Source organism: Achroia grisella, unplaced genomic scaffold (assembly GCF_030625045.1).
Source record: "Achroia grisella isolate CSIRO2021 unplaced genomic scaffold, CSIRO_AGI_Agris_v1 utg1062, whole genome shotgun sequence".
Taxonomy (NCBI): Eukaryota; Metazoa; Arthropoda; class Insecta; order Lepidoptera; family Pyralidae; genus Achroia; species Achroia grisella.
Window position 1 is genome coordinate 873,966 of NW_026712566.1, and position 23,649 is coordinate 897,614.

At 32.0% G+C, this 23,649-nt stretch overlaps 2 protein-coding genes across 3 annotated transcripts in view; both read left to right on the forward strand.

The window, feature by feature from the left end:
- Positions 1 to 1,735: 1,735 nt before the first annotated feature.
- Positions 1,736 to 12,874, forward strand: LOC131855385 (nuclear RNA export factor 1). 2 transcript variants are annotated; one of them, XM_059206662.1, is made up of 11 exons: positions 1,736 to 1,962; positions 2,077 to 2,133; positions 2,309 to 2,908; positions 3,592 to 3,782; positions 4,202 to 4,311; positions 7,572 to 7,608; positions 8,031 to 8,278; positions 9,058 to 9,226; positions 9,637 to 9,801; positions 10,313 to 10,479; positions 11,375 to 12,874. In XM_059206662.1, exons 2-11 carry the CDS (start codon positions 2,082 to 2,084, stop codon positions 11,472 to 11,474), a joined length of 1,839 nt encoding a protein of 612 aa, XP_059062645.1. In that variant the 5' UTR covers positions 1,736 to 1,962; positions 2,077 to 2,081; the 3' UTR covers positions 11,475 to 12,874. The 2 variants fall into 2 exon arrangements, with proteins under 2 accessions (XP_059062645.1, XP_059062653.1); XM_059206670.1 differs by having other exon boundaries at positions 1,736 to 1,846.
- A 9,669-nt stretch (positions 12,875 to 22,543) lies between these two features.
- LOC131855396 (inositol-trisphosphate 3-kinase B) overlaps positions 22,544 to 23,649 on the forward strand; it is a 150,176-nt gene continuing 149,070 nt past the window's right edge. Inside the window, exon 1 of the mRNA XM_059206680.1 lies at positions 22,544 to 22,675. The gene's annotated coding sequence lies outside the window, so the exon portion shown is untranslated. The remainder of the gene's footprint in view (positions 22,676 to 23,649) is intronic.

The following is a 23,649-nucleotide window of genomic DNA, read 5'->3' on the forward strand; positions in this document are numbered from 1 at the left end:
CCAAATTGCATGTACATCATAGGAATAAAATACCACAACATAATTTTAATAATCCTGATTATTGTTTTATCTAATTTGGTCTTATTTAAAATAGGAGTTAGCAAACTGTAATATATTTTTCATAATAATAATAACCAACTTATTAATAATTAGTTGGTTATTACTATTTTAATATTTACAACTGTATAAAAGATTTGTATCATAAAAGTATTCATATCTGAAATTAAGCAAAAGCTTGACGACTAACTCGCTCTACTGATTAACACATAGATGCACAAAGCACAATTGGCCTGTCATTTTTTGTGTATTGGCTCATTATTATACTTAGTGGACTTTTATACAAACACAAATACACAAAAAAGTAAAGATTAGGTATTTCTTGGCTAATAATAAATGTTATGTGACATAATATAACAATTCATTGAATTAATTGGACAGAAATAAGTGATGAATGATAATTAGAATAACGCTGTATTTTGATATTTTATTGTGTGTACTAAAAAAACAATCATTACAATGTAGGTTTTAGCAACTGTTTTACTAACTTTAACAACAGTAGGTATGCAACATAATTATGATGATGTTAAGCGTTACCAGTATATGGTAAATATACTACAAATGGTAAAAGTAGAATAATGTATGATTATCTATAAAATTATGTACAGCATAGTCACAGTGTGTACTCACGCAGTGTGTTACAAAAATATTGTCTTAATTGTTTACACCACCACAATGTAGTATAAACATAATAACTTAATTAAGTTATTAATTTTATACTACCTACATTGTGGTTGTATACAATAATATACAGCATAATAAACTAAAATGTTTAAATATGTTATTAAGTATCTGTTCATGCTAAAATTTCTAAAATGAATTTTATATTTAATATAATGAATGAGTAAGTTATATGGGCATCACTTTCGTGGTAGAAATTGGTAGAAATATTTAGTGTCAGTATCAACACTTTAAATGTCGATTCGCTTCCGAGAAGTTAGCAAGTATTGCCAGCTTTTAGAATATTTTGCATGTACTTCTAATTATTTTAACATAAATTATATTCCGATACATGGATGGTATATATTGATGCTATTTCTATAAGTATTCTCTTCGTCCCGTTTGTAGTGTTCTGTTAAAAATTATATCCATTGATTTTTCATTTCTTATTCTTTTTGTTACAATATACGTTGCGCGTTGTTTGAATTTAATCACACTGAACAGTTATTCCTTCTTTCTTTCCTGATTTTCTAGTTCGTCTGGACTTTGGTTCATAAACAGATATAAATTCCCGAATGGATCACTAATTTAAGCATTTTAGAAACCTGTATCGTTTTTTAAAGACATAAGTGAATAATATTTCAGGAATCACACAATTAGATTGACGTAAAGAAATCCCTAACATACATATTTTTATTTAAATTTGTAAGATATTAATAATAACCATTAATGTACCATATTTGCTCTGTGTAAAATTACAAAAATCCGGAAGCTCAAATGAAACGCAAAGTTGGACCTTAAAACATTTATTAACGGTTATTGACAGCGTAGTTTAATAATAGTGATAATAAATTCTAATGTATTGTACTTAGAATTAATTATCAGTTTAATTACCTTAATTAAAAGGGAAAATAAATAACAATCGAAAATGTTTAGGTGTATTCGATTATAATTTTGGGGTATATTTGTAGAGAAGTTGGCATCCCTTGAATGAATGAAAGATTGAATGGTAATGGAATTCAGTCAAAGTATGAATCATTGACTCGTAATATTTTGTCATAAATTTTCTCATAATTTTGAGAATAAGTTGTTAATATTTTGTATTTGTGGTTGTGATTACGAGACGAAAGTAATACCTGAACTTTCATAATTTGTTATTTTTTTACTCAGCACCTAAGTCGACGAAGAAATTGCTTCTTAAAATTTATCTATCTAAAAAATAAAGCGCGTGGCTGAGACTGATTTGTAGGTTTTGTTGTTTTCCTCATACGTAATTTGTACTATTGTCTTTATTTTCTATCTTTGTACATTTTGTATCCCATGAAAGTTTAAATTGTGTTTAATTTTTTGTTGTTAAAGGTAAAATGCCAAAACGCGGAGGAGGAAGACCTAGAAATTGGGATCATGATCATTTTGGTGAGGCCATTAATTATTTTCGAATATTTTTATTTCAATATAAAATGGAATGTAACATTCGTGCTTACATATAATCAATGCATATTCTTCTTTTGTATTATATTACAAATATTTTTAAAATGTTCCATAGAATTAATTACCACGTTGCTTTCACATTTAATTGTATTAATTTTAGAGCACGATGATAGAACTCATTCAAATAACACGCGACGCGTAAGCTTTAAAACAGGGCCGAACAAGGGTAAAAACAAATTCCGTAATTGGAAAGATCCCAAGCTTCTGCTTGATGATGACATCGACATGGGTGCATCTGGTCAGATGCAGCAACCTCGCAAGGGAACATTTAGAGGTCGCGGTGGTCGTCTCAACTCACCGGTCCCAAGAGGTCATGGCATACCAAGGAAGAAATTTATAGCTGGATTATTACCGTGGTATCAGATTATAATACCATATGGTGCTAAACATGAGAAAGATGTTATTCTTAAATCACTTATGAGTTATATATCTCCAGAAGTGTTTATACCTCATTATTACAAGATCAATGGCAATGCTGCAATGTTTTATGTTGATGATGTCAAAATTGCTGAGAAACTGTTTGAGGCTGACCGAAAGATTGTCATGTCGGATGGATTTAGATTGGTTGTTATTGTGCGTAATTCAGCACCATCTGTCACTGTTGACGCTGAAATGAAAGAGAAGATGAAACAAGCTATGGTTAAAAGATACAATGCAGCGACTAAAGCCTTGGATCTAACAAAATTCCACACAGACCCAGGTAAATTTTTGTTATAGTATTATATAGATTTGATTGACGGCTTGGTCTTGCGGTTTAGAGTACCACCTTACTTTTGATGGTTGCGGGTTTTAGTCCTCACATGGCACAAACATTTGTATTCCTGAGTATGATTGTTTGTATCAGTCTGGGAGTTTTCTGTATATAAAATATGTATTATATACTTAATAATATAATAATCTCAACAAGTACTCTTACTTTCTGTAGTAACACTATTACCAATTTATACTAAGGTAACTGGTAAGGTTGCATGATACTATGTGAAGTATGCAGTGTCTAGCAATAGGCAATGGTTAGCATTTACTTAATGGTCTCGGACAGTGCGGTTTCAGAGAAGCTTCCTCTCGTTTACACCTAGATTGTGGAACATGCTACCTGCCGAGGTTTTCTCACCAGATTAACGCATGGGTATTTTCAAAAAGGTTATGTTAAGGTTTTTAAGGTTCGGCAATGTGCATGTAACACCTCTGGTATTTCAGGCGTCCATAAGCTATGATAACCATTTACTATCAGGTGGGATGTATGTATACAATATTTAAATACCAGTGTTTAAGTAACATGGTGATGATTGTTATGATGTCACCACTATCTGGATTTGCCATTTCAGTTTTGAGCAGGTCATGTGTTAATATGATTTGATTGTTATATTTTATTTTAATTTACAGATTTAGCTGACATATTTTGTGCATTATTCCGTCCGATGATAATGTTGGCAGTCATTGACATAATTGCGGACAACATTCCTGACTTGGAAGCCTTAAACCTGAATGACAACAAATTACATGGGATGGAACACTTGAAGATATTATCAACAAAATTGAAAAATTTGAAAATTCTCTACTTGGCAGATAACAGGGTAAGAATAAGCATTAGTATTGGCCACATGAACTCATTACATCTGTTTAAACTAATTATACCTGTGAGCATGAACAGTAAGGAAAGCAAGAAAGACAGAAGCTAAGTCTTCTTTATAATAGACCTAATTGAGGATGATAGGTATAATAAAAAAATACATAACCCTGGACAATTAACACAGCGCCATTTATCCCAAGGTAACAAGGGCTTGTGTTATGGGTTCTAAACAACTTTAGTACAACTTACATAAATACATATTTTGTATATACTGTATAATATACATAGAAAACACCTAGATCGATACAAATAATCATAGTGATGTAAGTAAGATGTAGCAGTTTAGCACACCACTAGGTGTGCTAAACTGCTACATCTTCTATATAATATTGAATAGTCTAATCTTATTTTTTTTTATTCCAGATACCTTATGTTGGATCATTGGATGCACTGAAGTCGCTGCCACTGGTTGAGTTGTTTCTTACAGGAAATCCATTGGTGAACAAGTTTAATGATCACGAAATATATGTCAGGTAATATTTACATGGTTTGAGGTTGACACCTCATGGCTTGGAACTGGTCGCACTTTTGGGATAAAACTAAGTATTTAGTGTGGCTGATGGTGATATTTCGACGTAGGCATATGCATAAAGCATAAGAAGAAACAACAACTGCTGTCTGACATAATGGCTTATGCATAAGAAAAAACAGGGCATCTGCTATCTCACTTCACACTTTGCACTTGCAGATGTGGTGCTGCCCTGAAAAGGTATGCCATCTACTGGGTACAATAGTGTTTTGAAACCATCCCATCCCATTCATATATGAATAATAAAATTTCATCCAAATCTGTCCAGTTGTTTAGGAGTTAGGTGACAAACACATACAGAATCTATTTGTCCTTTTTTGCAAACACGATAGTGCATATTCAGGAATAAAATTGTTTACCATTTACCTATGTACTATTGACAGGTTCTCTTACCTGATGTATCATGTATTTCAAAGAGGAGATTTATATGGAGAGACGATTCTGGTGTTTGCTAGAAATTATAGTAACATTTGTAGGTAATTTAATGAAAGAACCTACACCAATTAATAATTGAATCATTTCTTTTGCATTTTATTATCTAATTGAGCTTTGTATAACATCTAATGTTAAATATCTATTTGAATAGAATCAAACAGTTTGACATTGTTTTTTTTTTGTGTATACTATTTACAGCCACTGCGTCTATTCATCTGATGGGCGCTGTGAGGTTAAATCAACTAAGATTTTCAGTAGCCCTGTACAGAATGAGGACGGTATTTGATATAAAGGACATACAATCAGAGTTGTTGGTCATGGCATGTCCTGTAAAATCTTAAATATATTTATTGCTACATTGACTACATAGGATTAGTAAAATGACATTATTATATAGTTGTATATATATTTCCATGAAGACCATTGAGAATAAAATTGATTAAGTGTTCAAATAATGGTTCATCCATAAATTTACGTCACGTGTTAAGAGGAGTATGTTCATGCATAAAATTACGATGGAGATATACTTCAGTATGCGTTCTATCTCTATTTAGAGACCTCACATCTCCTTTTAACCAAGCGCACAAATATTTACGTTCCGTTGTACTTCCCTTACAATAAATACAGTAAATAAAAAGGTTTTCTTTTCCTTTTCTGAAAATTCATTATAAATTCAAAGACTTGCACGTTTTTTTTTAATTTTTCCATTGTCTTGGATTGTTTATAAGAATCAGCTATACATATATCATTTATTTTTAGTGACAATACAGTTTTTCAGTTACATGTAATTATAACTTGTTTAAAGGAAATCTGAATAGTTTAAACGTTGATATTAGTTCCCTTAACTTTTGTATAAAATTTCATCACTTTTACTTAATTATTGTAGAAAATTGTCATAGTTTTGTATTGTATACAGTTTTAAGGGTTATTATGAAATTAGAGTGACTTCATTTATGGATGCCCCTAATGGATTATTCAATTTTATTTTAACTCCAATTTATAATTGGTTAATTATTTTGAAATATTGTATTTTGAGTTAATTTTAAATGTTAATTTAACTACATACATAAATTGCTTTCCAACCATTGAATGATTTCTATACAAATATATACATATATATTTCATTATTATGTGAAGTGAAAGACCACATTATTTTACTTTTATTTCGTATTTATATTACCAAAATTTATATCAATGTACAGGAGTTAGCTTGCTTTATCTACACTAAGTAATATACGCTATAGTTATGTATATTACATTATAAGATTTAGTTGACTATATCTGTTTTACTTTCTTTTAGTAAATGTTATGTGAAAGAATGTATGAATATATTTAACAAATTATGAGATACTAATGAATGTTGTTTAATATTCTGTGGTCTCGCAAGAGATAAGGAGAGATAAGCATAACTTTTATCATACCCTTTATTTATCAGTTTCACTTTTAATCGTGATTCCGTGAATGGAGCAATAAAAGATGACGCTAATTTATTTTAATGTCATCTCTTATATAACTCGTATACTTTATACAATTTATATCGTATATTTTATACAATTTATAAGCTTTTATACAATTACATTTTGTGTACAACATTCAACATTGCTTTGTTTCATACATGGGATCACGAATATTAGTCACATGAAAGTGAATTATCAAATTAAGTATTTATATTTAGTCATCACAGATATATTAAACAACATTTTATTAATCAAAATATATATAAAAACCTAATTATTGATAATATAGTATTTGAATGTATCGAAATATTTATTAATTATACTTTATAATAATCTAACCAACTAATGAGTAAAGTGCAATATAAAATGTACTTACTGTTAAACGGGTAAAGTATATAATTTATCAGACGATTGCCGTCTAACCGTGATGAGCTCTTCAAAACTTAAAACGGAATTCTGCCCGTATAACACTAAGGTTTATTTTTTATTGCACTCATATAATTTTATTTCTACGTCCCATATAATATAGGCGTTACATTTAGCTTCACGTTAAATGAAAAAATAATTTAAAATGTAAACCATTTACGAAAGTAGAGTTGAAGTGACCAAAGACTGGATTTTATTAGATGACGCAAATATTTCTACATGGCGGGTCAAAACTTTTCCCAAGCCTGCTTACACACAGCTTAAATTAGAAAAAAGAGCAATCTGAATTGTTTTTTATTTTAATTTATGCGATTGGAAGAAAACCATATTATGCCGTATATAGCAGTATTATTATAAATAAAAATAAAAAATATGGTATATTTAGTTTTTGTGTAGATGGAGATATTTGCGTCGTCTACTTCTATTTGCCTTTGTTCCCAATTCTACATTTGTCGGGATGTTGCTCTGTAACTATTTCCTTTACCTGACAGGTCTGATATAACGACGATTTATTTGTCGTAAATTATAGTTAGAACTGTTTACACAAATATTAGGTTACGTTAAGAATTAAACATGGGAAAACAGGTATGAAAATAGTTACAGTGTGACGATCAAAATCTACATCAGATTGAAATAAGTCACTCCTCTATTTATGTTCTATAATATTGAACTTATGTTCTATAATTTGAAATGTAATTTGGCACATATATATTTTTGCATATTCTGTGAACGTCAAATACTATATTACAATAATTTTTTGTTAAATGTTTTTATATATGATTTATAGCTTATTTATATATTAATTATTTATCTGAGACTAACATGCATTTGTAAGTTTCAGAGTTTATTGTCTTTGACATTTGTTGTCCAATTGTTTTGTCTCCAGCGATGTCCGGAAGAAGTTTCCTAAGCTGACAAGACTGGTAAGTTTTCTTATAGTCTCCATTTTAATCGAATGCAAATCGTAACACTGATTATTTTTTATTATTACTGTTCTTTTTTTTTATGTAATGCAAAAATAATGGCAAATAAGCTTACGCCCCACCTGATGGTAAGTGGTAACCGCCGCCCATATACTCATAATCTAATCTGTGTAACAGATCTTATTCTTTTTCTTTGTTTATATTGTTTTATAGTGTTCGACTGAACTCTATGGTAATATATGAACTTGTCGAGCACAGTGGTCTAGCGGTTTAGCACACCGGTTTAATTCCGATGGTCGCAGGTTTGATCAGCTTGGAACTAGATAGCACTGTGTTGTGGAATTGTTCAGGCTTATATATATGAACTAGTATGTATAATATGTTGAACTAAGCTGTTATATATTTCCAATGACAACAATTAGGATGGAGTGGACCTGCCCCCTGCAATCGGCTTCGATGTGTCAGAAGATGTCGCACTACCGTCACACCAACAATCATTCCTAGTGGACCCAGCTGGCCAGGACCTTGTCAGAGAATTTTTAACTCAGTTCTTTGCGATATACGACTCAGAATCGCGACAACCGCTGTTAGAAGCATATCATGAACATGCTTCTATGTCCATGGCCGCAAATTACTTGAGTAATGACGGCAGGAACTCGCAGTCAACTAGGTGAGTAGCTGGTATTTATTAAAATAATTAGTGTAGTGTTTGAATATTCTTGGTATTGAAAAATTCGAAGCTATAAGAGATTTTTTTAACTTGCTTTACAGAAAAGAGTCTTTTACCATTCAGTACTGGTTTTCACATATCCATTACGAATTAGTCAGTAGTGGACTTTATATGAAAATATCTTAATAAAAATATAATTGTAAAGAAATTTGCACATATCAGTATAGGGTTAACTATGACCTCAGGGATCACCTTCTTTAGGAGATTCTTCTGTACCTATTAAATTTTGTTGTATCTTCATATTTAGCCGTAATAATATTTAGAGCGTTGTATCTCCATCATGCCATCATAGATATAGGTCATCTATGTACTCCTGGATGTAGATTCTTCGAGAGAGAATGGTGCTTTGGGATTTGGGGGCCATATTATTGCTCCTTGTTATTCGGAAATTTGTCGTCAAAAGTGTATAAAAAATCTAAAAAGATTTTATGCATTGCTTAATTAATTACCTACTGAAGAGTATTTTATATATTTATTTTGAAGGACGAAAATATACTTTATTTATATTCAATAACTAGCTACTCGCTACGGCTTCGCACGGGTGTAGATGAATTATATATTCCCTAGACTATACCTTCCTCTAGAATCACTCTATATATTAAAAACCGCTTCAATATCCGTTGCGTAGTTTTAAAGATTTAATCATACATAGGGACAGACAGCGACAGCGACTTTGTTTTATACTGTGTAACGATAATGATGGTGATTGTTTATTTTAGGTTGAACGCGTATATATCAAACAGTCGAAATCTAATACGGATAACAGAGCGAGAGTCCAGGAGACGACACCTCAAAACAGGCCGCCTACAAGTTGTCTCTTTCCTCTCCGATTTACCAAAGACTAAACATGATCTGATGGGATTTGCTGTGGATTTAATTGTTTTTACTGTAAGTAACTTTTATTCTATTTCTCAATTAATATTCGGCATTCTTATGTCAAGATATTTGTTGCTAACAGTCCTGCACAAGTGGTGAATATTCTAGAATCTCATTTTGTTTTTAAATAGGCTGATGGTTTGTTGGTAAAAGACCATTTTACTACATAGTTGGTTAGCGATTGATATATGTGACACAGAGATAGACAGTAACTGCAAAGAATGGATGTTTGTTACTATTTCATGCAAAAACTACTGAACAGTTTTTGATGAAATTTTACAGTAATATAGTTTATAAACAGTTTTCAACCGAAATATACATATGGTATATATATAGTTTAATGTAATTTGTTCTTTTAATTTTGCCCTCTTTGTTATTTCAGCTTAAATATATTATACTATAAAAGAGTTTTTTTTTCATAGCCAACAATGATAGTGTTAACAATGAACGGCGTGTATAAAGAAACAAACACAACTGGCAACCCTACGCGATCTTTTCATCGTACGTTCGTAATCGTACCCAACCCCACGGGTGGATTCTGTGTTGTAAACGATCTCCTTTATGTGACAAATACCACTAAAGAACAGGTAATTAAAATTGCATACTAAATAAACAAGCATAATGTAAAAAAATGGATCGATACTTGATTTTTTAAAATAAGTGTTGTTTAATTGGTATACTTGCTTGCACTAACGATATACGCTGGTGGGGCTCCTGTACTAAATGGTAAGAATAATCATGAAGTCAGATCTCTTAGTCCCTAGCGGCATATCCACGAAAAAATAACGAACGTTTTACGTCGTATAACTCGCTACCTTTTATCCAAATTGGGTTAATGAATGTAATTAAAAAAATAAAGATATTATTATTATTAATTCATTAGGTTGGACTTCTACTTTCTTCTATGACAAATGATCATAAATATGTCCAATATTTATGACCACTTATGCCAGCATCTTCAGTCATTTCATTTTGTGTCAGTCATTTCCATCCTCTCATCACTTTCTTAGTTGCATCCTCTATCAGGAGTGCTACAAACTAGTTTGTCTATGTTATAATATATCTTTGTGTTCACCTGTTGCTTAATACAATTTCTAGGAAGATAAAGCGTTCGCAACAGGAGAATCGTTACCGGCATCTGTGCCTACGCCAGCTGCAGCCCCTGCAGCTGTGGCCGCGGCTCCAGCAGCTTCAGATGATACGAGGAAGATGATGCTCAATATGCTAGGCCAGCAGACCGGCATGAACGAGTTCTGGAGTATGAAGTTAGTACAACATTGAAATATTACAAAGAAAAATTACATTTAACATATAATTTAGTTTGTCCCGTTGTCACTAGATGGCGTTGTAGAGAAATTAGATGGTGCTATTAATTTATTTGCTTTTATTGATCTAAATTTTGTATAATGCCATCTAGTGAGCACTGGACAACCTATTGATGATAAGATAATGTTTGACAAAATTTGGCTATGGCTCTGGGACTAGCAGTAACATTACAGCATAAGAGGCATGACATCTTAGGCCTCCCTTTTGGCCCATCACATGATTACATGATCTTCGTATTGCAGTTTTATGACTAAAATATATATAACTACTAAAAAAAACATAAATATACAATGATATCAGAGTAATTATCAACTGTTGATATTGGTTGTGGTAAATGCAACTCTTTATAGGCTCAATTTCGCTGAGTATATTTGAATACAAGATGGCAACTGGTGAGTTTACTTACCATCTTGACACAAGTTAGTTTTTTTTGTGTCAACCAGATCTTAACTCACTGCCTTATAGGAGTAAATCTAGGTTACAATATTCTCAAAATACAGAAGAACCACCGTCAAGACCAGTAGGTAAAAAATTTTACTTGTAAAGTCTGCTGTGGTTGAGTTCTTTTGGATTGAGATAGGCCAAATAAATAATGTGTGCATATTATTTATTTGGCCTATCTCAACTCAACCCAACAAACAACAACAAATGCAGATGAAAATTATAATTTCTTTAATATTTTATATAGACATTTCTATACAATTATCTCAATTTGTATTTCACACCGAAAAATATATCGGAACCGTAATCGATAAGGAGGTCGTATAAACTGGTAACAACTGTATTAATAATCTCAATATTGGATCGAAATCATAATATATGTTTTCCTTACAGTTGTTTGCAAGAAACAGGCTGGGATTTCCAGAGGGCGTTATTTATATTCAATCAACTTCAAACTGAAGGCAAAATACCGCCTGAGGCGTTCGTGAAATGAGATAACGTGACGTCATACGGGAATTAGGCTGTGCCGCTGTATAGTGAATAAGAAGAGATACTATTTTTGTTAGAATTGATAACTAATAAAATATATTGCTACTATAGAGAAGGAGATATTGACTTTATTAGCATAATTATATTGATTGAGTTGCATTGAAGATAGAAGCTGTTAACTAAGAAAGAAAAATTAACAATGAAGAAGAATTCTTATTGTTATTTTATGCAATTGAAGCGTAATAAATGTGACAGAGATTTGTTATGGAATTACTTCAAAGTAATGTTTAAATTCTGGTATACTCAAGAGTAACCTGAGAAAAAAAACATTGACGACAAGACTGGTTCATATGAAGTAAACAGTACACAAATTAACAAATGTTTATTTTGTACGAAAATTATAAGTGTTTTAATATTCGTAATGAAGATACTTGGCTGCATTGAAGACCTATTAAAATACAGACTTTACATATTTCTATGTAGTGAATTGCAATTTATTTGTAATATTAACACAGATTGTGGATCTTGTTCGATTTTCCAATAGTAATGTTAAGAATTATTTCTTTTTACATAAAAAAATGCATAAATTAAACATTTTTCCTGAGCATTATTAAAATAAAAATATATTTGGTGATTTTTAATTTTAATTCGGTGTATTTTGCTTATTACTTCAATTAACTTCATGCTCAGTAAGTATGTTTGATATATGCAATATATAAAAAATTGTTTAGTATACATCCATACTTAATTTGGCATTTAATCTATTTATTTATTTTATAAATGTTACTTGAACAGAATACAATAATAGATAAAATAGCGACAGTCAAAAATATTTTATACTTTTTTTTTTGCGTCAACAATGTAATAAATTTTAGATGTTAATAATTTTTTGTAATGTATAACTACGATTATTGTTTTGAATCGATAGTGTCACTAATATTGTTAATTACATGATTTGTAAATTAAATTTAGAAAAGAAAAAATATTTTCACCTCAAGACTTAAAAAAAAGAAAAAAAAACTAAAAAAATTTTTTTTCGTGCTCGCGTAATGCGTGATTTATTTGTACATATTAGTTTTTGGGGATTGAGCGATATGGGGATTTGATTGTGTTCGTTGAACATTGGTAGTTTCATGGTGTTGAAACAATGCTCAGTTTATGGGTAACCACTAGTTGTGGTTCCATGGTGTGGTGGATCGACCCAGCCTTATGGGCTACAGCGATGGAACCCCTATTTATCTTGTGGGCTAGTCGCTTGTTTCAGGGGTCAACCATGGATGTTTGCATCTTTACTCCTTGCATTGAGAACTTGATTGATGTCCCATAACAATATCGCTCATGGGGGCGTTTAGGTTCTTGTTAAGAATTACCACTAAGAAGTAGTTAAGATAAATACATTTTTTTTTTAAATTAAAATATGTTTTATTATCTTTTGTTTCTTCTAAAAGTTTCTATTGTAATCCCTGTGCCAGTCGTGAATTTAAGGTTTATTAATACTAGTAGTCGCCCAGTGGTCAAATATCAACCTATAATGAATTAATAATAATTTTGGAAGTTGGAATAATCAATTTGTAAGTTTGAACATTATTAATGTAATGTAGTGTAAAAGTAAAGTAATGTAAAAAAAATATTGATTCAGTGTATTTTATATGCATAATTAAAAAATAGCATTCTGCTCTCCACTGTACTAATAATATAAACGTGGCAGTTTGTGATGGATGTTATGTGATGGTTACTCTTTCACACAAAAAGTACTGAACGGATTTTGATGAAACTATAGTTATGTAACTTATACATCAGAATAACGCATAGGCTATAAGTTTCACGTGGCACAACTACTTGTGTGCAAAATTTCATACTGCGCAATTTTCTTAAAAAGAGGTACAAAGATTTTAAATCACGTATTAGTATAATGATTTTAAGACTTACTGAAACTCAACATTATTAGATTCTAATGGAATGATGAACTCGCCTGCTCTGATAGTTTACGCTGTCGAGTCACCACTGGAGCATGACAAAATGAGCACGAAGTCAGGTCAGCCCATTTCGGTAAATGGGAATGAGTTTCCAAGGGAGCGCGTGGAGGTTAACCTGACATGTTACACTAGCAATGGTGTTATTAGTCCACATTATAACTATTTTTTTCCTCCCTATGTTACATGCTCAGATTACAGATGTGTATTAGTAAACCCTCAAAATTCCCAGAAACTTCAAATGAAAGGTCTTTCCAAGAAACCCCTATTAGAACAGGGTTGTACCTATTGTAAACAATATTTCGATAACATTGTTTGCTGTATACATTTATATGTTTGTTAAGCTGATAAATTGAACCTGTAGACGAGTATTATCAGTGGTACGTACTTACTAAACGTTCATTATGTACATAATAAACATGGTAATATATCTCTTCGCCGTCGTTTCTGTGAACGAGGTTGAACAATGTCCCAGATTTTATAAAAATGACGTCTTAACTAATATCCCAGAGAGGGTATGTTACGATAGTTGACATGAGTCTATCTGGTAGGTAATAATAGGAACGTCACTAGTCGTGCCCTAGTGGAATGCGCACACTGTAGCTTCATATATATAACGTATCATTGTTAACGACGTAGTAAAATATATCAAGTATCAATCATAATTAAATATATAATTTGGCAAAACTAATAAAATGTAGTCAGAGGCATTGTCAGCTGTCGACGTTGTGGTGAACGCAACATTTACCATGCTCACATTTCGCTGTTTTCACAAATATCTATTTGAATCAAAATCGGAAGAGGGTTGCTTATCGCAGATCGAATAACTTTTGTTAGTTATTCATATTTTCATCGCCGGAAGGACAGTCAAAAATTGACACAGAGTTCTTGGTTTCGCCCAGATTTGATGTAATAACTAAATGTGGGAACTAACTCACTAGGCCAGTTTGGTAATTTTGATTGTAGTACCTAGGTACGTGAAATAGTAGAATAGAACCTTTACGTATATAGAAGCGCATGTATCGTGTTTCTTGTTGACCGAAGATAACCGTAGCTACCAATAGAATTATTCTGCTAATGGAATTTTACATGTTACTGCATATTCTGTTTGTGACTGTAGATATCTCAGTAAATGCAAACATTCCATATATTTTCCCATTCCCAGATGGAATAGGAAAATGGCAGAAGCAATAAATGAAGTATATGAGCGAAGGGACTGGTGATTTGTTCTTAAATATTATTATTAAAAAATACTTTTTTTATATAAAAAAATATCAGATAGAACAAGAATATATATATTTTTCTCTATATGTAAAATAATAGACAAAGAAACAAATAAAATATTAAAAGGTACCCAAAATAATATCTCAAATATCTATATTAATTTACCACTTTATAATTAATTTATAAAGTGGTAAAGTTTGTGCGGTTGAACGATGTAATCTCTGAATCTCTCGAACCGATTTTGAAAATTTTTCTAAGTTATATATACGTATATATATTACTGCCTATTTATCAAGGAAAGTTATATGCTATGTAACATCACGCTGTGACCTGTACGTCAATCCATCTGGGATTTACGTATTTAGCGGATTGTGAGTAGGTATACGAGTATAACGGTATAACTTGGGTATTGCTTAGGTATATGTGGGAAGATATGTAGAATGTTAAGAGAATTTCCAGTAGAGGAAACATACGTGTGAGGGAATCCCTTTAAAATAATTATCGCATTTATTTGCAATACAACTCTTCTAATTATAGTAATTAATACCTATTCTACGAGTAAAGTCCTTCATACAAAACTGGAAATGTTTTCAATTAAACATACCTATTACTTTATTTAATATGCCTATTACAGAGTAGACTTTGTACATAGTAGTTTGTGTGGGTCTATCTGTAATAATAATAATAACCCCAGGACAAATCATACAGCGGAATCTAGTCGCGAGCGAAGAAGAGCTTGTGTTATGAGTACTAGATAACTTAGATAAATAGACACATATTAACTTTTAATAATAATAACTTTGGACAATTCACACAGCTACATCTAGTCCTGAGCTAAGCAAAGCTGTTATGGATACTAGACTACTGATATAATTACGTAAAAATATTTTTTTGTATACATATATAACAGTCATTTTCATAGATACAAGCGATTTTACCGTGGGAGGAACTGAATCTGCGACCATTGGAGGTAAAGTGGTACGCTAAACCGCTAAATCACCGATGTAGTAATTTATATTACTGACTGACTCTGTGGCGATGTAAACGCCGATATCTAAAGTACGACAGTAGGCTGGTTCATTGCGAAAAATAAGCAAAATGTGGTCAATTATAGCATTCACCACAATGTCGACAGTCGACAACGCAATGACTTTACTGTACTGCCCGGGATAATGATATATTTATTACTACAAATTAATAATAACCCTGGACACTTCACTCCGCGCCATCAAGTCAAGCTAAGCGGAACTTTTGTTATGAGTATTAGACAACTGATAGAATACTTACTATAAATAATTTCTTTTTGCAAATACATATAAATAAAATTGGAGTGTCTGTTTGTAATATTGAAATAACTACGTGTATATGAATATAAATAGAGTGCATACACCAAAATAACCTTTTTTACAATTTTTGTCTGTCTGTCTATTTATTTATTTATTTTTATTTATATAACTTTAATGCACAAAATACCAAGGTAAAAGTACATATGGCGGACTTAACGCCTTAAGGCATTTTCTACCAGTCAACCATAGGCTGTGCAGAGAAAAACTGTAGGCGGTGCAAATATAATTCAATAAAAACAATAGGTCAAAAAAAAAAAATTATACATATACTAAAAGTAAATACATGTAAACACGTGCATATACATACACAAATACATATATATATAATATATATCAATCTATAAATAAATATAAAATAAAATATATAAATCAAATATACCATATACATATCATATAACATAGTCTGACAATGAAAAAGTGAAAACAGGGAGCAAACGTAACAAAAGATAGGAAATAGATACGAAAGAAAGAAAAAAAAAAAGAAAAATTATAACTTAGAAAATGTACACACTAAAGAGCAATAAATAAGATAATATACATTCCATTATATATATAACAGAAAGGTTACATATTGGAATAATATTCTCGCAATTTACGTTTTAAAGAAAATCTACTCGTGGCGGTTCTGAGGGGTAAGTCGTTCCAAAGTTTGATAGCCTGAACGGCGAAAGAATAGTGGACGAAACCAGACAAATGAGCCGGGATATGAAGCAGACATTTTCTGGTCGTGCGAATGGAGCGAATGGTGTTGTCCCCATGGAAATGAAATTTATTTTTAATGTAATCAGGAGAATTAGGATCATGTAAAATAGAATAGAGTGTACATAGCATACGAATATTTCTACGATAACGGATAGGTAGCCATTTAAGCTGTGAACGAAAAGAAGATATGATCGAATTTGCGCAAATTAAAAATGAAGCGAATAGAGTTGTTGAGAAGACGATCCAATTTGTTTAGAAGGTCTACGTTCATGTCAGAACAACACACATCAGCATAATCAAGAGTGGGGAGAACTAAAGATTGAACAAGGATAATTTTAGTACTAATAGGGAGAAAGTTTTTCAATCTATATAAGCTACGCAGATAGTGATTTTACGGCTAATGTCACCAACATAGTTGTTCCAGTTTAGCGTATTGTCCATCAATAAACCCAAATTTTTCACTTGAGAACTGAACGCGATTGGTTGCTTATTGAATAAAACAGGGGATAAAGTGTCGAAGTTAATTTTACTTAGTTGTTGACTGCTTCCAAAGACTATTGCCTGACATTTGGAGGGATTAACAGATACGCCAATTTTTTTGGACCAATTGAGTATATGATCAAGATCAATATTCAATTGGCCGATAATATCATTGAGCTCAGATGCAACAGCCTGGGAGTAGATCTGGAGATCATCCGCATACAAATGGTAAGAGCATTTGAGACATTTAGTAATAAAATCTATAAAGATAGAGAAAAGTAATGGAGATAAAATACCGCCTTGAGGTACACCAGCAACAAGATCGCACCAATCCGACAATGCCTGATTGGCACGAACTTGCTGACGTCCACGAAGATAGGAGCTAAACCATTTAACAACCGACGATGAAAGCCCAAGATGTGAAAGAATAGCGAGTAAGACATCATGGTCAACGGTATTGAAAGCATTGGAGAAGTCGATTAAAATGAGAACTGTTAATTTAGAATGTTCCATGCCTTCCCTCACATCCTCAGTAATTTTCAGTAAAGCCGTAGTGGTGCTGTGTCCAGGGCGAAATCCAGACTGGAAAGGGCTTACTAAATTGTTTTTAAAAACAAAGTCAGATAGCTGACTATGGACCACAGCTTCTAGTATTTTGGAGAGGAAAGGCAGGATTGAGATAGGTCTAAAGTCTTTAAGATGTTGTGGGGATGATACTTTAGGTAGTGGTAGAACGAAAGCATTTAGCCATGCTGCAGGAAACTCGGAAGAAAGTAACGAAAAATTAATGATGTGAGTAATGATAGGAACTAAATGTTTAAGTGAGAGAGTAACCATAATCCTACTCACATCGTCCGAGCCAATACAATTAGACTTTATAGAAGATATTATCTTGTAGACTTCATCGTCAGTAACTGGTGAAAATAAAAATTCTACAGATAGTCTGGGCCATGAAGTTATCTCAGCTAAAGTAGTGGATTTCAGAGAATCACTCAAAGTGGGAACGGTGGAAAAGTGCCTGTTCAGGTCATTTAATGAAAATTGTGAGGTATAATCATTAGGCTGATTGCACAGCCCAAGCGATTTGAGAAACTTCCAGATATCAGCCGATGAGGAATTTTGTATATTAGAATGGATGAAACGGCGTTTAGCAGCTCTTACCATATAGTTGCAGCGGTTACGTGTTAATTTAAAAGTCTATCTGTCTGTTCTGGCTAATTCCTGAAATGGCTGGACTGAAGGAGTAACTTAGCCTACTTTTATATTAGAAAAAGAAATTTAAATTCTACCCGAACAAAGTCGCGGATGTAGCTAGTACATAATATAGAACACCCAGACCAATATAAACAGTCATGCTCTTGTATATAAATCTTTGCATATAGCTTATGATACTCACAAATATCGTGACTATCTACTAGCAAAAATATTATGAAAATCTGTAAGAGATTCTGATCGAGCAATGGAGTCACCATAGCTCAGACACAAATTCAAAATATCTTTATTCATGTAGGTCTATTACAGACTCGTATGATATGTGATAGTGATGTATTTACCTCGCCAAGTTGGCATCGACGTTCCCGCCCTGGAAATCATAGTTAATTCTAGGTATTACTAGATGATTGTCATGAAGGGCTAACTGACCTAACCTCAAGCTTGTCATATCATCTCGTCCTCCACTGGTGACCTGCGTATACCGTTGGCACAGTAGGCTACACTATTCTATTATGATCCTTTAAAAAAAATGTACTTCGTGTCAAGAAACTGTTCCAATGACTGCGCGTAACAAACTCGTCATACTTCTCGGGTAAAGCAAGTGCTGTAGCGAACGCACATTGATTATATCTTCTTTTTTAGAGTTCCGTATCTCAAAAAGGAAACACGTTTTTTCTAGCTTACGTCTAGACCGATCTGAATAATATCGTTGATCTAGGACAATTAACACAGTACCGTGTAGTCCTAAGCCAAGCAGAGCTTCTGTTATTAGTACATAGAAATACTCAATTAGATTTATTTCGGAAACAAATATTTCATGCGTGGAATCGAACCCGCGATTATTGGAAATAAGGTGTAGTTACGGCGCGCTAAACCACTACACTATGAAGGCATCTAAGAATGATTACCTTAATTAAGTAGCGTTATATTAGGTAATACAATACATAAGCATCATTTCACCATCACATTAAAAAAATATTCAAATAAAATCAAATTTATTTGCGATAAACGAAGGTTATACTTTTTATTCAAACTAGATATTTTTTACTTGGAACAAACATACGGAACAAGTTCAATTTTATTGTTATTTAAAGACTAATTAAATGAAAATATTTAGTTTCTATATAATCTACACGTCAATTACAGTAATTTGTGTGTTTATCTTGGCTATGATCTATCTGTACTTGGGTGACCAAGTGCCGCTCATTTACAATATATAGGTAATATATATATTTTTTAAATATTCAGTATTATATTTTTAATTGTCAGAAAATACATCTAAAAAATAAGCTTCACAAAATGCTATTGAAGTATTTATAGTCTTCATTAATTCGCGATATCTTCGTTGATGAGGTACTATACGTATTTTGAATATTATTTTTATAATCGTCCAAAAACAATCGTACACTTATAGTCAAATGGTAGTCTGTAAATTTTGCAGATGATTATTAAAATTTTAAATCGAGATTTGGTGTGTTTTTTGTACAAGTACAAAACATTTGACCTTTAACTGTGCACTTTATCTCTCGCCCTGGCCAGATTACGAATGAGGATCTGGTCAATCAGGTAACACAAAATATACCCGTATGACCCGTTGCAATGCAATGTTGATTACCTGATGAAACTGGTCAGCGCCTTATTTGGCTAGATTCTTATTGAAGGTTATTTTCTTAAAGAATTCATATACATATTGTAATGACTGAATTAAATTTAAAGATACTATATTTTATTATGATAAATAATTTCAGGATATGTTTGTATAGCTAAAAACAATAAGTAAAACTTAGTTACCTAAGTTTAAATGTTTAAAAATATTCGTATAAATAATTATAATAGTAATCTCTGCACACTTCTTGACCAGAGGTTGGCAGAGGAATAGGACCAGGAATATGGATACCCATTTATATAAGCGTCTTTTATTTCTTACACTGCTTCAAATGTCAAATGTAATTTAATTTTATTAAGCACAATAAATACCAATCTATATACATAGAACTCGCATAAAAAATGCGATGATGGAGAATTAAAAACCTGCTTTTGTTTTTGAAATACTATATTAAATACACGAATAAATTATATTATTTAAAGAAAATATTTTATTTAATATAAAATTTTAATAGTTCTATTATTATTATTATTGAGAACAACGAGATTCATTTATCAACAGAATAAATTTAAAATAAGCACTTTTCAATAGTCGCATCGCAAACTCAAGACAAGAAGGAAGAAAATAGCGTGTTACTCTAAATTAATGTTATTAACAATTGCATTTTTAGTATTTTTTTTGTAAATACAAACTGGCAAGTAAGAGAATGATTGAGAGATATTTAAAGTTCTATATAAAATATATACTATATGCAGCACAAAGTCTAACATCGTAAAATTTAGACATGTTTAAATATTTGTATTATGATGGTCGTAATAATACTGTGCATATAGTTGCAGTAACGAAATTCTCAAGATGATGCACAGAAAGTTTATGACATATACGATTACGCGTGTATGTATAAATGTGTAGTGTACATGTATTAACTTGTTATGTTTTCACGGCCCGCTGAAACATAAAATGGACTTGTCCAGATGTTTGCTACATTTTTCATGGTCTGCAAGTCATCGACCAATCACTCGTGCGCAGCGTCCGCAGCGGCATGGAGAAAGAATCTGCACTGTAGCATTGCAGTTTCCACTAATAATGAGTTATGTACATACATACCACCGTTTATTGATTAACGTCATTTAGAATAGCTAAATAAAGGTTTTTTTCTAATCGGTCACTATGAAATGGTGCACTCGCCTGCTCTAACAGTTTATGCTAGCGGGGTACCAATGGGTGATGGAGTTAGGTCAGTTAGCCCGTTGACCTATAGTGACACATGGGAATTCATGGTGGTTGGTTTCCAGGGGGAAACCTCCGCACGACCCGACAGAGTATATTCCTAGCAATGTGGCACCAGTCTACATTACTAACAAATCCCTTTACTCCCCGCAATTTTTTTTAATGGATTATAATGGTATGGTTCATCTGCTTGTGCTAAAGCTTTAGGCTGGAAGGGCATCGGTAGGGGATGATAGGATGAGCATGAGATCAGGTCATTTGTCTCATTGTGGAAAATTTACCAGGAATATATCACGATAGTTTCCAGGCGGAACCACATGGAGGTCAAGCAGACATGGTAAATTGGTCATTGGTCCACGTTACTAACAATTCCCTTCCCCCGCAAAATACAAGTTAAATATATAATTTTATTGATAACTTCTTCCCGTTATCTTGAACCGTTTAGTTTGGTCCGTAAGGTCTTTTAGTTCCCAGCACAGAGCAATTAATGTTTGTTAAATTCAATTTGTGTATCAAATTGTATGGGTTATAAAAAGAGACTAGTGGATTGTTTTGTTTAAAATGACGTGGGGTTACACGTTACCTTCAATATAGATATCTGTAAACAATTGTTTGATAATACATTTTCGTACAAAAATTGTTTTGTGCAATACAAAAACAATACAATACAAAAATTTCTTAGCGCAGCACTAATGGCTCATTACGGTATCCTAATTAAAAAAACATAATTTGATATGGTATATCTCAGCGTGATAGAATGACGTCAACCATTAGTTTATTAATAATACATAAATACAATTTATGGAACCGACATATAAAAATTATTTTGTTTTTTAATATGTCGTCTAACCTGTTGCGTTTTTGACGTAGTCAATTTCTGAGCTCAACAAAATAGAGTTGCTAAAATTATTGCCATAATAATCATACCTACCGATATTGATATTTGCAGTACATTTACCGTCATTCAAAGACGAATATTGTATATATTAAAAAAAAACTGATTAATAATATTCGTATCAATAGCGTAAACATTTTTAATATAAAAAATAATCTTTAAGATCGATTTCACAGAGAAAAAATAAATTTGAATTTAGAAGCTTTAGGAAGTCGTAGATAAAGGTCAAAAACCCCTAATATAGCCGTTTCTCAGCCAACCGCGAACTCCAATACACCGTTTTCCTAAATTGTGCCGATAGTGCGCTCCCACCTTAATAGCACTTGCTTTTACCTTGCACTATCTAGATTCACTTATCTCAAATACCCTCAAACAAAGAGTGCGTAGTCTTTCTGTGCAGCGCGTGTTCGCCGGTCGTGGTCTCTTCGTAGTTACTCGCTTTTGAATGTACATACTTGTTTTTAAGTGCGATTTGTGAATGAGTGCTTGTGGTAACGGTATAAAGGGACTAGCGGTCACTATTGGTCGGATTGTAAGGTGAGTTGAGCCCTTTGTATTCTCGGTAATATAGGTCACGCTGTTGCAACGGGTTAGCGCATTACGGTTTTGTAATGGCTTATGGTTTTATTGTAAGCATTACGTATAAATACTGGTATTAAATTTGAGAGATATTTTCTAAAGAGATTCCTGAGTTGGTATACATTTTTCCTACACTAATTTAGGTAAGATAAAAGTTTCTTTGTGCATTAGTGGTATCACATGCGTCAAAGTGCATTTTCTGATGATAATGGTAGGTAGGTTTATCGCCATTTTCAAAGTTCTTGATATAATAATAATAATAATTGTGCTATAGACTACTATATTATACTATATTTACTATACCAATGGGGACAGCTTGATGGTTGGATACAAATATTGCCACTAAAAACATCGCTAACATTATCATTATAAGATTAATTTGATCACACGATATAATTTTGTGCATTGTATAGGTACCTACATTATTATAATAATAAAATGATATATAACAATATTATTTGTACTTATATTGAAATGTCTTTAACAAATATGTAGGTATCTATGCGTGAGCACTTAATTATTGATCGTGTAAGTTATTTTAAAAATATATCTATTACCTTAATAAAATATACAATTGGGTTGAAGGTCGGTCAATAAAATACTAGTTGTATGATAGCCTACCTATTCATCAAATTGCTGTATTTATGTGGCATTTATATGGAATTATGCATTCATATATCCTTCCATAGGATACATAAATTATTATTTGTTGAGACATTTATTTCTTTAAATTTTCTCTCCGCAGTTTCTATTTCACGAATTAATTAAGTACTTATATAAATCCTAATTTAAATAAATCATCTCAATCTGTTTTGATATACTTAATTGGACGGAGAATTTATGAAAGCATCGATAAAGCTGTCGCAGAGTTTAATTTTATAATTAGTAGATTAATGACAGATTATCTATTTCATAGTGAATTGTATTAGATA